This window comes from Antedon mediterranea, chromosome 1 (genome assembly GCF_964355755.1).
Source record: "Antedon mediterranea chromosome 1, ecAntMedi1.1, whole genome shotgun sequence".
NCBI lineage: Eukaryota > Metazoa > Echinodermata > Crinoidea > Comatulida > Antedonidae > Antedon > Antedon mediterranea.
The window spans coordinates 29,468,001-29,482,222 of NC_092670.1; the positions used below are offsets into that span (position 1 = coordinate 29,468,001).

The following is a 14,222-nucleotide window of genomic DNA, read 5'->3' on the forward strand; positions in this document are numbered from 1 at the left end:
TATTCTGCTTACCTTATTCTGCTTTTTGGGTGCTTAGACCAATACTGCGCCTAGGTGAATTTTTGATGAAATATACAAAACATTGTACGCTAGTTAGGCCTAGCCTAGCATTGTCTAGTTGCTGTAGTAACATTCATTCATTTTTTAGCAGAATAATATGTTAATACAAATTGGTGAAAACTCGGTATTTTTGCTGTAATTTACAGTTCTTCTATGTTTTACCTTGGTGATCAATTGAATCGGTGCATCACAGAAACAAACCAATGCATTGAATCGGTGCATCACAGAAGCAAACCAATGCATTGAATCGGTGCATCACAGAAGCAAACCAATGCATTGAATCGGTGCATCACAGAAGCAAACCAATGCTGGTATTTATAGCGGGCCATATAAATTGATTAAAATCGACTTATATTTCACATTTTTACTGTTTAAAGATGGAAGTTATTGCAATAAGCCGATATAGAATTTAAATTCATATAAAATAGTAATTTCACCCCCTCAGGGGCGGATCTAGGGTTTTGATAAAGAGGGGCCAATATGGGAAAAATAATCATCTAGGGGGGAGGGAAGATGTTCCCCCGTAAAAAATTTTTCTAGACGCCCGGAGATGGCATCTGAGGCGTTTTGGCCAGTCAATTCTTGTCATATAATTATCTGAATATGGTGGGTTTTAAAGACCATATTTAATATACGGAACTGGTTTTTTTTTTGCGCCTAAAGCCTATTTTCGCGTCGCAAATTTTTACACATTTTTTACGCGATCGTTAATGGTTTCTTGGTTATTTCGACGTTGCTGGTACACATGGACGTGAAGTTTTGCAAAGCCAAGGTCGGTCACGCGCAGCCGTGCCCGTGTCAAAATTGAAAAAGTTACGGGTTTTGATGCTTCAACTTCGCTTCGCTGATATCTTAATCTAGTATTTACACTAAAGGCAAACAATAAATAAAATTGTTTTTATATTAAAATTGAGTTTTACTTGTATAAACACTTTTTATCAGACTTTAAAAGAGTAGGCCTACAAAAAACATCGTCGCGTTGTAAAAAAACAAGAATTGTCAGCACATACATATTTTTTCACAAACAATGATGACGTATTTTATGAACTATTTGATTGGTCAATCAGTTTTACAGATTGTAACGTTGAAGTTAAACTCGGTTCAACTTTAAAAAAAAATTGAAGGTTTTAACTGATACTTGTATCTTTGTATTAAAACATGTCATTCTACAATAGAAATGGTACTACCCAGTTTTTGACTGCTTTCTAGATGCCAGTAAGGCTTTTGATCGAGTCAATGACTGGACTCTTTATAGTACAGTAAGCTCATTAACAATGGTATGAATCTTTGTATTGTCGAATTGCTCAAAGTTAGTATGAGAAACAGAGTTTTGTGATACGTTGGGGTAACTCTGTTTCAAATCCATTTACAGTATCCAATGGAGTTAGACAGGGTGGGGTTATGTCCCTTTACAACATATATTACTATAGTACTCTTAACTCTAGACTAAATCATTTGAATCAGGGTTGCCAATGTAGTAACATTATTTTGAATCATCTTGCTGTATCAATAAACTCTCTATTCTACAAAAAAAGCTATCAGGACTATATATCTGGCGCTCATCCACTGTCACATTCCTCCCATTTATTTTCCAAACTCAATCTTCTCAAACATTCTCGGACATTAACCTTTACCAACAAGATGTTTTTTTGGCAACTCACTTCCTTCTCCCTTGCCATCTTAACGACCTTTTCGCTCCCAATGATACCGTACATAAATATAACACCAGAACCAGCAATAACATATATATCCCCAACTACAACACCTACTTTTTTCAACATAGCATTAGATATTCTGAACCATTTATGTTTAACAATTTACCCTCTTTAATTTCCTGTGCTGCTACCCTCTATTCATACTATAAGAAAATAAAAAATCCCCTTTTATCTCATTACTAAATCGATTTGTTTGATATGGTCGTTGTTTCATGTTCGGTGATTTGCTAGATTTAATTATTAATTTTGTCATCTTTTTCAATCTATGCCCTGCAGCTGTACTCTTTTTCTGTTCATCATTTTTACATCATTTTTTCAAACTTTTATTGTTAAATTAATTTATTAACTTTATTTGTATTTATTTTTTTCATATTCTTTTATTTTCAAGTAATTTGTAAAGGCAATCCCGCCACAAGATCTGCCTTCGTTCATTTTCTTTATTATCTCTTGCCATTGTTGTTTTTTTGTTACCTTTTCTCTTTTGGACAATAATAAATGTTCTTTGAATTGAATTGAAAAAGTGACCTTGTTTTCCTTGCTTTCAAAGTTGCTGGCCCCAGCAACTGGTACGTGTTGTAGCCGTTTCTGTCCTCGTACTTGTACTGTAAACTTGAAAGTAATTCCATTACTAAACTTTTTGGTAAAAAACTCCTTTATGTTGAGAAAGGTCTTAGTCATATTCTTATGTGTGATTGCAGTGATGAGGGCAACATTCAACGTCAGTACAGGGAGGTGGTCAGTATAGGTCTTTGTGTAACTCAACTTAACTTGTGTATCTTAACTAAAAGCAACTCACTCAAACGCAAATTTATGAAATGCTCAACTAATTTTAAATGTTGCCTCTTAGATCTTATTGTATTAATATTATTGTTTGGTATGACTATCGTATGAAGACTATTAGATCTCTTAATGTATGCTACAATAATGCTCTGCGCCGTATACTGAATGTCTCTAGAAGCAGTAGTGCCGGTATGATGTTTTTTGAACATGGTGTCCCTTCTTTTAATGATATGCGAAAATCTATCTATGATTTCATGCAACGTATGTTGAATAGTTGTAATATTCTTGATGCTTGTGTTTGCAAACATATGCTCCATAACTCAAAAATGTATTGTAGTAGATAAATAATAATAATAATAAACAGTATTTATATAGCGCCTAATGGATCACTGACCCCTCTAGGTGCTTTACATAGGACCTTAACTAATGGTAATAAACTATCCCCCGCCGGACACCATGATGGAGAAGTATCCTATTTTAAGCTTAGAGTTTGCGAATTTTTTTCTTTTTCTGTTTGTAAGTTTATTGATATTCAACAAAAAAAATAAGTCAAGGATTCTGGTAAATCTTATTGTTTAATTGCCTATAAACTATTATGTTTATTGTTTTCTTTGATAAAAGTAAATACCTTGATTAAAATAAAACTACTTATTCTAAAATTCCTCTCTATTTTTTATGTTTTGCGAACATACTTGAAAACAAACTGATATTAACCTAAAATTGAAATAATTAATTTAACCTACTGCAAGAAATTAAAAAGCTTGATTTAAAAAATTTTTTTTTTTTATTATGACAGCATTTTTCCAAAAAAATATGAAAGAATTTCCCAAAAGAAGTTTAAACTCGGTCATGCTATAAAAAAAATGTTTATTTTTAGTTTACAACATTCAGGTCAACAAACAAACAAACATAAGTAGTAATAAATAATAATTCATGTTGGCATGTGCATTAGAAAGAATCTAAATGTGGCGTCACAGAAAATGTTTTTAAAACACTATTTTTTTCTCTCAGGATTCAGAGTTTATTTTATAGAACTAAAGTCATAGATCATTGACATTTGTACTTTGTTTTACTACAGTAGTAGGACCAAACAAATACAAAGTGTCCCATTAATGGGGGTTTACCCTAAAAAAATGGGGAAGGGGTTGGGAAGTATTTTGGGGATAATGTTAATGTTTTCAAATTTATGTAGCATATTGTCCCAAAGTGCTTATTTACAAAGAACATGATAGATGATGATAGATATAGATAGATGCATTTTTGAATTGAATTATTTCATTTATTATTACAGTTTAGGAGCTGCAACTGCAAATACTCAATCACCATAGGTCTACAGTACATGCGACTAGGTGGAATAAAAAGTACAAATGTTTTAGTAGTCGACCACAGACATCTTAGCTCTTAAATATGGTTTTGCTTATATTTTTTTAAATTTATTAAATAAGTCACCCAATTACTCAAGAACAACTGGAGGTCAAATGTCAGTAGGTTGTCTATGTTTAATCTTAACCAGAAATGATTAATTAATATGTCTAATTACTAAATTAAAGTTGTCATTGGATTGCATTATCTTGATATAGATCTTTTTTTTTCAGAATGTTGTTCTGCTGAATGACCTTGGAGCTCTCTATCATCTTCAGAAAAAATACAAAGAAGCAATAACTTATTTGGAAAAAGCTATAGAAACAGGAAAAAGTGTGTCTCACCCATACTTATCAACAGCTCTAAGTAACCTCGCATCTTGTCAAATGTATATGGGTAGGTATTTAATCCCTATATTTTTGCTAGATAGGGCATTTGGCAAATCGCTTTTCTTTCGAAAACCGAATTGTTTCTCCACAAGACATACCTTTACAGGAGAACAAAAATCAATCAATCTTTTATGTTTGTTGCTGTATATTTTCTTATTATAAATGTCTAATGAATTTTAAAGAGACTATGTATTTAAATGAATTAAACAATCACTGTGTGTATAGCATTCAAAACCTTGCATGCAACATTCAAAACTGTCTTCTCTATGCAGGATCCTTGCCATCATTTATGCTATGAAACTGTATTTATAAAGGATGAGTAAATAAATAAATAAATGTGAATTGTATGCAACATTCAAAACCTTGTGCGTAACATTCAAATGTTTGTGTGTAGCATAGTATCTAAGGCTATGGTCACACTACTGCCTCAAGCCTGGCACAACTCACCGCGATTGAAATTTCAAGCCAGGCTTGAGTTTATTGGGCGGTCACACTATTCGAATTATGTTGGGTTGTCCTCCGAACAAAACCGGAAGTCAGTCGGCTAGCTAAATAAATTACGTGAGCCAATCTGTAGTACATACTTTACAATTTTAATTAGAATTCACTAGGCCTATGCATTTTGTTGTTTAATTTAAAATATATATATGTAATCGACTGAATGGAGCATAATAATATTAATATAGGCAGACTGAGGCGGCATCCTATATATACGCTAGCCGATGCTAGTTTCGTCTTTAATTCAATCACTAGATGACAATGCAAAGCGTACAAAATGCTATTGATAGTTATCTCTTTGATATCTTCATGTGTTATCTAAAAACTCAACCAAAACAAAATTGAACGATCCACGAAAAAAAGCCATGTGGATATATCCATCCACTAAAATTCCCAATAAACAACACACAGTTGATGATTGTGATTGGCCAGATTCCAAAAAAGAATGTCAATCCTGGTCATGCTAAGGTCAACCCAGGGTCAATCTGGGTAGCGCGTCTGGGTTGAGTTGCCTGGCTTGAAAATCGATTGGAAGCCAGGCGCGAGTCGATCCACGTTCGGTCACACTACAAAAATCTCAATCGTGGTGAGTCACGCCAGGCTGTAGTGTGACCATAGCCTGAAACATATTGGGTACAATTTCAGTAACAACAAAAATGGAATGCAAGGTTTTAAAAGTTATTGTATGAAAATTTAAAGAATGCATATTTATTACTTTTTTTTTTGTTTTCTTGTATAATATGTCTAAATGATCAACTTCTTTTTACCTCAAGATTAAACTATAGCGATGTAAATGTTAATATTTGAACTTTACTTCCAATTTTAAGGTGATTTTGAATCTGCGAAAACAAATTATAGAAAATCCCTTCAATTAGCAGAAAAAGAAGGAGACCGGTATACCATAAAATTTATTAAAGATATGGTGGCACAATTAGAGACAGAACGGTACCTGAAGGAACACAAGAAGGCATCTTAGAAATTGCAATTTATATTTTGAAATGAAATGGTAGGGAAAGAAAATACTGTAGCTAAACAGCTTTTTTATTGGCCATGTACACTACACAATACAATAATAATATTAATAGTACAATAATATCTAGAAAAGGTCATTGTTCAGTTTCATGCCACTAGAATCTGGCTTTGGTTTAAACTAGGCTGGCTTGTATAGGAAGGGTTAAAATTGGCATCTGGTGAAATTAAAAATGGCTAAAGAAAGTAAGTAATTTCAGACCTTCAGACCAAGTAAAAAAAACTGCTGCCCAGATAAAGAACATTAATTATTCATCTAATAATTTTTAATTTAGGGGGCTGTTTAGGGGCCCTTAATGATCAGTTCCTTCACTGGGACTGGATTGGTCATCCTCATTAAAGATGGTTTTGGGTAAATAAATACATTTAGATCAAAAAGAAACAGTATATTGCATAAAACTATCGCTAGTGTATAAGACAGGCGTCGGTCCCAATAAAGTACAGTAGAAAGTAACAATAATAATTTTTAAAAACCCTGCTGGTTTATATCAACGATCACCATGTTTTAGGTGTTGCATCCTATTCTTAAAATAGCCTTACACTGTCCATTACTGCTTTACTTTAATAGCTCCTAACCATTTACTACATTTGCTGAATCTGAAATTGATTATGGAAATGCAAAAAAATTGTGTGCATAAGGGGAGTCTCTATAATAGATTAAATGAACAACAGTAGGATTTATGTAAACTTGTAATAATATTCAAACCTTTTAAATATTACAATTTCTTTTATTTTATATTTAATTTCATATTACGTTGGTGCAAACTGCAATTCGAACCAGTGCATTACAGTCAAAGCAAACAAGTTGTGTATCCAACACATTGCTGATTTCTATTTGTGAAAAAATACAGTTTCCACAAAATAATGACTTAAACTACCTGATTCTCAATGCTGTATCTTCACATACGACGATATTTTTCAAATATCATAGGAAAATTTTGTAATAGCATCTCAGGGATAGGCCTATGACATGTGGAGCATGTATCATGTAAGGTTACGTTAAAGTATATGATACTAGGCCATTTGAAATGCTGTATTAAATTTTTTTAAAATACTGGATAAATCCAATCGGGTGCTTATTAAAGCATAATAGTTCTATTGTATACAGAAAACATAGCTGGATGATTTGATATAAACTTCTACACCAGTGTTTGTTTAAGGATTGAAATTATAAAAACTACGAATTAAAGATATTTTAATGTCATTAAAAAAGTGTTCAAAAACATATTTATCTAGTACAAGTCTGCTTTAATTAAGGGCGATATACCGTCTTGTATATACATAGGGTTTTGATTATTTGAAACTACATGTATATTATTTTCAAAAGGAAACTGTCTGTATAGAAACCTTCAGCTGTTTTAAAACTGACATCCAACTGTGAATTTGGATTTAAACATTATACTATACCGTTACAAGTTATTGCCTTTTAAATGTTAATTAAATCATACATTATATACCAACACTAACTTTACGTAATTCTATAGTCTGTTTTACATGGATCGTTACACATAATTTCGTATTTTTATACTCGATTGGAATGTATTTCAATTGTAGGCCTAATATTAATTTAATCTGATTTTTCGGTGATTTTGACCCAAATAATCTTTGTAACAGTAAAAAAGATTAATTTATACAATTTAGTTTATTTTTGTCTAGACATTTCTGTTTTTCTTTTTTTCGCATCCTGGTTGCATATTTAAACTTGTAACCTTGTCCTACTATCTGTTATTGTTACCGAATTTATTCATAATTCCAATCTAAACCTTTTGGTGACAAAGTTAATCAAGCTTGCCAGAAGGACCTTCCTACTCCTAGCCTACTATTAAGTCTATGTACCTCTTTTAGTTACGAAAATTCATAAAAGGCAACAGAGTTATAATAACGCAATTTAAATATTTATTTCGACAATATTTAACGAGGGTTGGCCATCCAGCTGAAGCTGATAATTAGGGACTCTCATAAATTATACACACTAACTTTCCGTATATAAACGTTGGCCTATCAAAAGAAGTATAGCATAATTACATTTAATAATTATTGAATATTTATTATAATAAAGATATGTGATTTAGATGCTATTAAGTATTACAATGTCTTTAAGGCCTTACACAACAACAAGGCCTAACAAACATTACGTATTTTGTAAACTATGCGTGATTTGTTCCCTTTGAGATATTCTCATATTTATGTTTCTTGTTGCCAATTCCAATTGAAATTTATAATAAATTATATAAAATATAAATAGTATACCAAAATATATTTAAAAAATATATATTAAATACAGTATACAAAAATACATTGGTGTTATGTAATTTTAATTTATTTTATTTTATAATAGACCTATAATTTCAAATTGATTTTTACAATTTGATGTGCGGCACAACAAAGATTGTAATGAAGGTAATTATTGCTACTTAATGGGACAAAGTCAAATTATTTATTCATCCCACATAGGTGTTATAAAATTTCGTAACCAACGGTTTAGTATCTCATACAAAATACTAGCTAGTCTCTGTAGTTTCCAAAGGGTACAGTATTTAAAGAAAATGGGGTTCGTTCATCCTCTCCCCTATTGGTTACGGGCTTTGCGATAGTCAAGGTTATATTATTTATAATTATGTAAACGGCACGGAAACCTAATTATAGCTCTCACTGTGACCTTTACATAAATCATGCCACGTTAACGCTTTGAATTTCAAAACGATAATTTCAAAGTATTTTCTCACGATACGTTTCTGCTGTATGTTTCTGTAACCGGATAGATATCAACTCCCTACTGCAGTTTATGTAATTCTATAATTTAACATTCCTCTGTTTCTCTCTTAACTGGAATGTGTCCAACATTAAAAGGTTTTAACGATTGACTGGGAACGAAGTTTAGCTGCACTGTCCATATGTGTTAAACTTGCATCCGTTTCCTTTTATAGGCAATATACAGTACCAATGATTACGTCATAACATGTATTTTTTCTATTTTTGGGAGTTTATGGTCAAGGAGTAATACCTCAACAGCTTTACAAATGAAAGATGTAACAAGAGTATGATTCTAAACTTATAGCAGGGAGTTGTACAACTCCCTGCTTATAGCGATAGTGTTAAATTGATGTTTATTTTTTATTCTGCAAAAATGATAATGATGATAAAAATAATAGTTAGCGCGAATCGGAAAAGATTAAATGATAACTTTATAACTGATATAAAAATGATAACGATTATTATAATGTGGAACATACTAATAAAGTGTCCGCATCCGTTGATCAAACCGAAGGGAGTATTGTATTGAGGCTTGCTCCGGATAACGTCAAGGATATCATAGAAATGAAAATATGGGAAGAAATAAATATTTTGACTGTTGGTTATAGATAACAGACACAGATCAGTCCAACAGCGACGTTCCGGTATTATATGCTTTAGACTAAAATTGATATTTTCCTACATGTAAATTTAATACATTATATACAACAGAGCACGATTTATATTTAATGTGAATATGTTATGATGGTTATCATCATTTTAATGGATTACATTCTACCATGTGGAAATATCTATATTTTTTTCTCGATAAGTTTTAATCAATGTCAATCATACATCTTCTTGTTTTTACTGAAGGATTTCCTCGTGTATATCTCGCATACCAAGCATCCGAATGTAATAGGAACAATCAGTCAGCCATTGCTCTTGGGAAGATATGATGTAAGTTTACATCCTTCATTAATGTTCTCCATCCGAACTGGTCGTTATCGAGGAATCGAAGGAAACGTCAGCTGATGTTATAAATTGAATCAAACTGGCCAAAACAACTCTACACACGAACCACATAGTGTAAAACATGGCCTACTTTATTACAAAAAAACACACATACTTTAAAATATCAACAATTTATTCAATAAACTAACAATGATTACGAAGGAGCTTACCATTGATACAATTTATAAAAAATAACATGAGTTGGCCTATGATGCTACTTAAAACAAATAAATAATTAATATTATAATGTACTTAACCACTACTGATTTTTGATTGATCAGATAGCGAAACTATGCAAGGTGTGTTTGGAAAGATTTAATGCGTTTCAAAGCTTGTGTTAGTATATTAAGCTAGACCAGATTATAACTAAATAAATGGTAGCTGTCAATTGTTTATTGAATATAAAAAAACCGCCTGGATAACCATTATGCCTATTCATTTGTATAAATATTTGAGATTCTCTCAGTAAATCACAAAAGATAAGCAAGCTATAGAAACTAAAAGTGTTATGCGAAAAATGATTTTTTATTAAGCGAATATTGTTTTCTACAGTATACAAAAGGTTTTTCTATTTCGATATAAAATTATTTAATGTTAGTTTTTGAGTTTGGGCATATTCTTAATTAGCCTAATTAGATTTAATTTGTTGTTTCAACTTTCTTTTTATGGGAAATTTTCTTTCCACTTTTGTTTGGTGAAACATTGTTATTCGAAGTTCCCTTTTTAGGTAAAATATCCTTTTTAGATAAAACTTTGGGTTTATGTGAATCTTCAGATGAAGGAGTATCTTGTAAACTCTTGTTTCAAGAAGTTTCACCTTTAGTTAAAACTGACATTCTATTAATTAATTTTTTTTTTCGATAAAGTACGTTTTTTAGATAAAACGTCTTTTTTATTGAGGGTTTTTAATGCTTGAATTGAAACTTTTTTTTTATGCGACGCTTTAATTTTAGTTGGAACATTTGTTGTACTTGTGCTACTTCCTTTCTTAGCTTCTTTAAAAGAATTTTTATCTTTTCCTAAAACTTTCTTTTTATTTAAAGTATATTTTGTAGACGTTTTCATTTTAGTTGAAATCCTCTTTTCCGTCAAAGGGTCTTCGTTCTTTTTCGAATGTTCTTTTTGGAGTGAAATTTTCCGGTTAATTTTAGAATATTTTTTAGGTAAAATACCTTTATTATTCGAATCTGCTTTATTGGAAGAAACTTCCTTTTCATTTGAAGCATCAGTATTACGTACTATTTCTTTATTCACGCGTTTTTCTTTGGGTAAAACTTTCTTTGTATTTGAAGTACCTTTTTTAGATAAAGTTTTTTCTTTCAATTCTTCTTTATCAGGTGAAACTTTCTTTTTATTCGAAGTATTTTTGTCTCTTAAACCTTCCTTATTAGGTGAAACTTTCTTTTTATTTATAGCAGTCGAAAGTCCATCATTTGGCGAAACTATTTTTTTATTTGAGGTACCTCTTTTGGGTATAATTTCTTCAGCGGAACCCCCATAATTGCCTGAAGGTAAAACTTTCTTTTTATCTAAAGTACCTCTTTTTGGTATAATTTTTTCAGTCGAACCCCTACCGTTGGGTGAAGATTTCTTTTTATTTGAGATACTTCTTTTGGGTATTATTTCATCAGTCGAAACCCCATCATTAGGTGAAACTTTCTTTTTAATTAAACCATTTGATTTAGCTAAAACATCTTCATTTACGTTCTTTTGTTCAGATGAAAATTTCTTTTTATTTGCAATCTTTTTATTCACATTTTTATCATTAGGTAAAGTTTTCTTTTTATTTGAAGATAAAGTTTCCTCATTAACATTTTTATCCTTAAGTAAACCTTTCCTTTTTTCTTTTGAAAAACCTTTAGCTTTAGGTAAAACTTTCTTTTTATTTGACGGCTCTTTTTTAGGTAAAGTTTCCTTATTAACATTTCCATCTTGATGTAAATCTTTCCTTTTTTCTTCTAAAGAATCTTTCTTATTAAATAAAACTTTCTTTTCATTCGAAGAACCATTATTTAACATTTTCTTTTTACGCGTACTTTCTTTTTTAGGTACAATTTTGTTATTTATTTTTTCATTCTTATTTGAGACCTCCTTTGTATTTAAGCCGTCGTTTTTATCCGAAACATAATGTTTATGAGACGAGGTTGATGTTTCGTTTTTAGATAAAACTTTCTTTTTAGGCAAAATTTCTTGTTTAGAGGAAATATTTAATTTTCTTTTCAGTATAGTAACGTTTGTATTTGGAGCTTCAGCTTTTATTTTATTAGATGGTTTGTCATTTTTCGGTAAAGCTCCATTTTTGGAAGACACATTTTTAGATTGAACCTCTTTTTTAGGCAATTTCCGATGATTTTTTATATCAGGTACAGTTTCGTTATTTAGTTTCTTACGTTGCACCTTTTGTGATACATCTTTTTTGGGCAGAATTTTCCGTTTACCCGTAGTTGCAACATCAAGAGATGCTTCTTCAATTTGAATTTGTTTAATCGGTGCAATTGCTCTAAATGGAAATGTTTCATTCATCGACAATTTTGTTTTAGATTGTTCATTTCTTTGATTATTATTTTTTATGGTTAATTTAAGTAAATCAGATGCCTTAATAATTTCCTGCTCCAATGCTTCCTTAATAATGACGTCATAGTTATCTATGTCGTCATTTATATTCTTTAATGTTTTAACACATGCAGCTGAATGACCTTTTGAACAGAAAGGTCCGTAAATACCTTCAAATCCCTTTGGAGGTTTTCTAGCCCATGGTCCCCATACACCTCCGTGTTTTGATGGATCTGCAGCTGGGTCTGGCGGTGGGTATTTTGGATGAACAGCAGTTTGGTTATATTTAGCTAATTGTCTTAATAGTTTCATAACAACGTCAACGTGCTTTTCAGAGAGGTCATTTTGCTCATATGGATCAGCTGTTATGTTAAACAACCACAGTACCTTCCCACTGTTGCGCTCTGGAATGATCGTTTCATGATGAGAATCTGCTGGAGCATACCAACCAAACCTATTACTGGTTCCTGTAATTAGCTTCCAATCGCCTTGTCGTATTGCTGCGCGTTGGCCTACATCAAATATCTTTTTGACACTTTGCTTGCCCCATCGGTCTCTAGATGTAAGTGGTAGTCGTAGTGAATCTATATTATGAAGAATTTCTTTCCGTCGAGAAGGTTTATTTTTTCTTATGCTTTCCCAAATGTTATAACCATCGAGTGGTTTTGCACCTCTATATTTACCTTTTGCAATACCCTCAACTATCGTCGGGAACCAGTCGCTTACGTGTATCAACTGTCTATTGACTGTACCTCGAATAGATTGTGGAAGCAGTTGACTATGCACAAATCCAACTCCGCGTATTCCTCCTTCCCACAAAGTTCCTTTCATTCCACGCAATGGCCAGTTACTCCCTCCGCTGCTATGCACTTGTGCACCATTATCAGTTGAAAATATGATCACTGTATTGTCATAAATACCCTTTTCTTTCAAGGCTGCAGTAATATTGCCGACAGCTTCGTCTAAACACGTTACCATCCCTGCGTAAATTTGCCGATTTCTATCCCGGAATACATCTTTATATGGCAGACTATAACTTTCTGGAACTTCAAGTGGAGTGTGAACGGCTTGGAATGGTACATACAAAAACAACGGCTTATCTGGCTTATGAGACATTATAATCTTTCGTGCTTGTCTGGCATACAAAGTAGTCGAATATTTGTTCTTATACTGCCTAGCGACATTTTCATTCACCCTAAAATCATATCCACCTTGAGTTTCATGAGACCAATGGCCTCCACTGCCAAGTAATATTCCAAAAAAAGAATCAAAACCTCGCTTCGTTGGTAAACACGCTTTCCTATAAAATCCTAGATGCCATTTTCCAACCATATGCGTTGTATATCCGAGTTTCTTTAAATTTTCCGGAAGTGTTTCCTCGTCAAGAGGCAGACAATTTGGCACTCCCGCTTTAATAGTACCATGTTGTAGACCAGTGTGTATTTGATACCGTCCAGATAATAACTGACTCCTTGTAGGGGAACATTTTGGCTGAACATAATAATTTTCAAGAATGACTCCTTCTTTTGCAAGGTTGTCCATTACCGGGGTTCTAATTTTTGATCCATGATATCCAATATCATTAAAGCCATAATCATCGGCCAGTAAGAACACAACGTGTGGTCTGCTTTTGATAGGTTTTTCTTTCTCTGCAGATTTTATTCCAACGTGTAATGTCTTCTCTGAATAAAAACCTCCGCATACAATTATTAAAAGGAGACAGCTAACTAATCCCAGCAGTAACGCCAGCACGGGAGAACAACGTTTAAACCTTCGATCTTTTTTCAGTCGAATTTCATTATTCATGTCTCCAATAACTTTTCCTCGAACTGTAGTTTCACCTCCAAGTACTGTATTTTCTCCCGACTGCTTCATCACGGTCCGTTTACTGACACGACGTGAATAAAACTAGCCAACGAATCAAAACAGTTACCCATTAAATAGGATTACTAACAGCTGATTGTATGAAATGAACTGTGTGGCAAGTGGGCGTTGAACGATTCCCCAAATAGCGCGTCCCGGAGACCCCCGTTCGATAAAGTATTGATCACAAATTTAAAGCACGTGATATTACGTCTCAAGAGAAGAG

General features: G+C 32.5%; 2 protein-coding genes and 1 long non-coding RNA gene across 5 annotated transcripts in view; 1 reads left to right on the forward strand and 2 right to left on the reverse strand.

Annotated features, from left to right (window-relative positions):
* LOC140063628 (tetratricopeptide repeat protein 19, mitochondrial-like) overlaps positions 1–7,219 on the forward strand; it is a 32,273-nt gene extending 25,054 nt beyond the window's left edge. The window contains exons 6-8 of one of the 2 annotated variants that reach the window (XM_072110052.1): positions 4,151–4,313; positions 5,632–5,810; positions 6,615–7,219. In XM_072110052.1, the coding sequence (XP_071966153.1) occupies positions 4,151–4,313; positions 5,632–5,780 (312 nt within the window). In that variant the 3' untranslated portion in view covers positions 5,781–5,810; positions 6,615–7,219. Of the gene's footprint in view, positions 1–4,150; positions 4,314–5,631 lie in introns of both variants that reach the window. The other variant, XM_072110051.1, reaches the window with a different exon arrangement.
* Positions 1–14,222, reverse strand: part of LOC140063636 (uncharacterized) — a 478,535-nt gene that overhangs the window by 214,235 nt on the left and 250,078 nt on the right. The gene's annotated exons all lie outside the window — the stretch shown is intronic.
* LOC140063629 (uncharacterized) lies at positions 9,754–14,045 on the reverse strand. The gene has a single exon (XM_072110053.1). It carries the CDS (start codon positions 14,006–14,008, stop codon positions 10,421–10,423), a length of 3,588 nt encoding a protein of 1,195 aa, XP_071966154.1. The 5' UTR covers positions 14,009–14,045; the 3' UTR covers positions 9,754–10,420.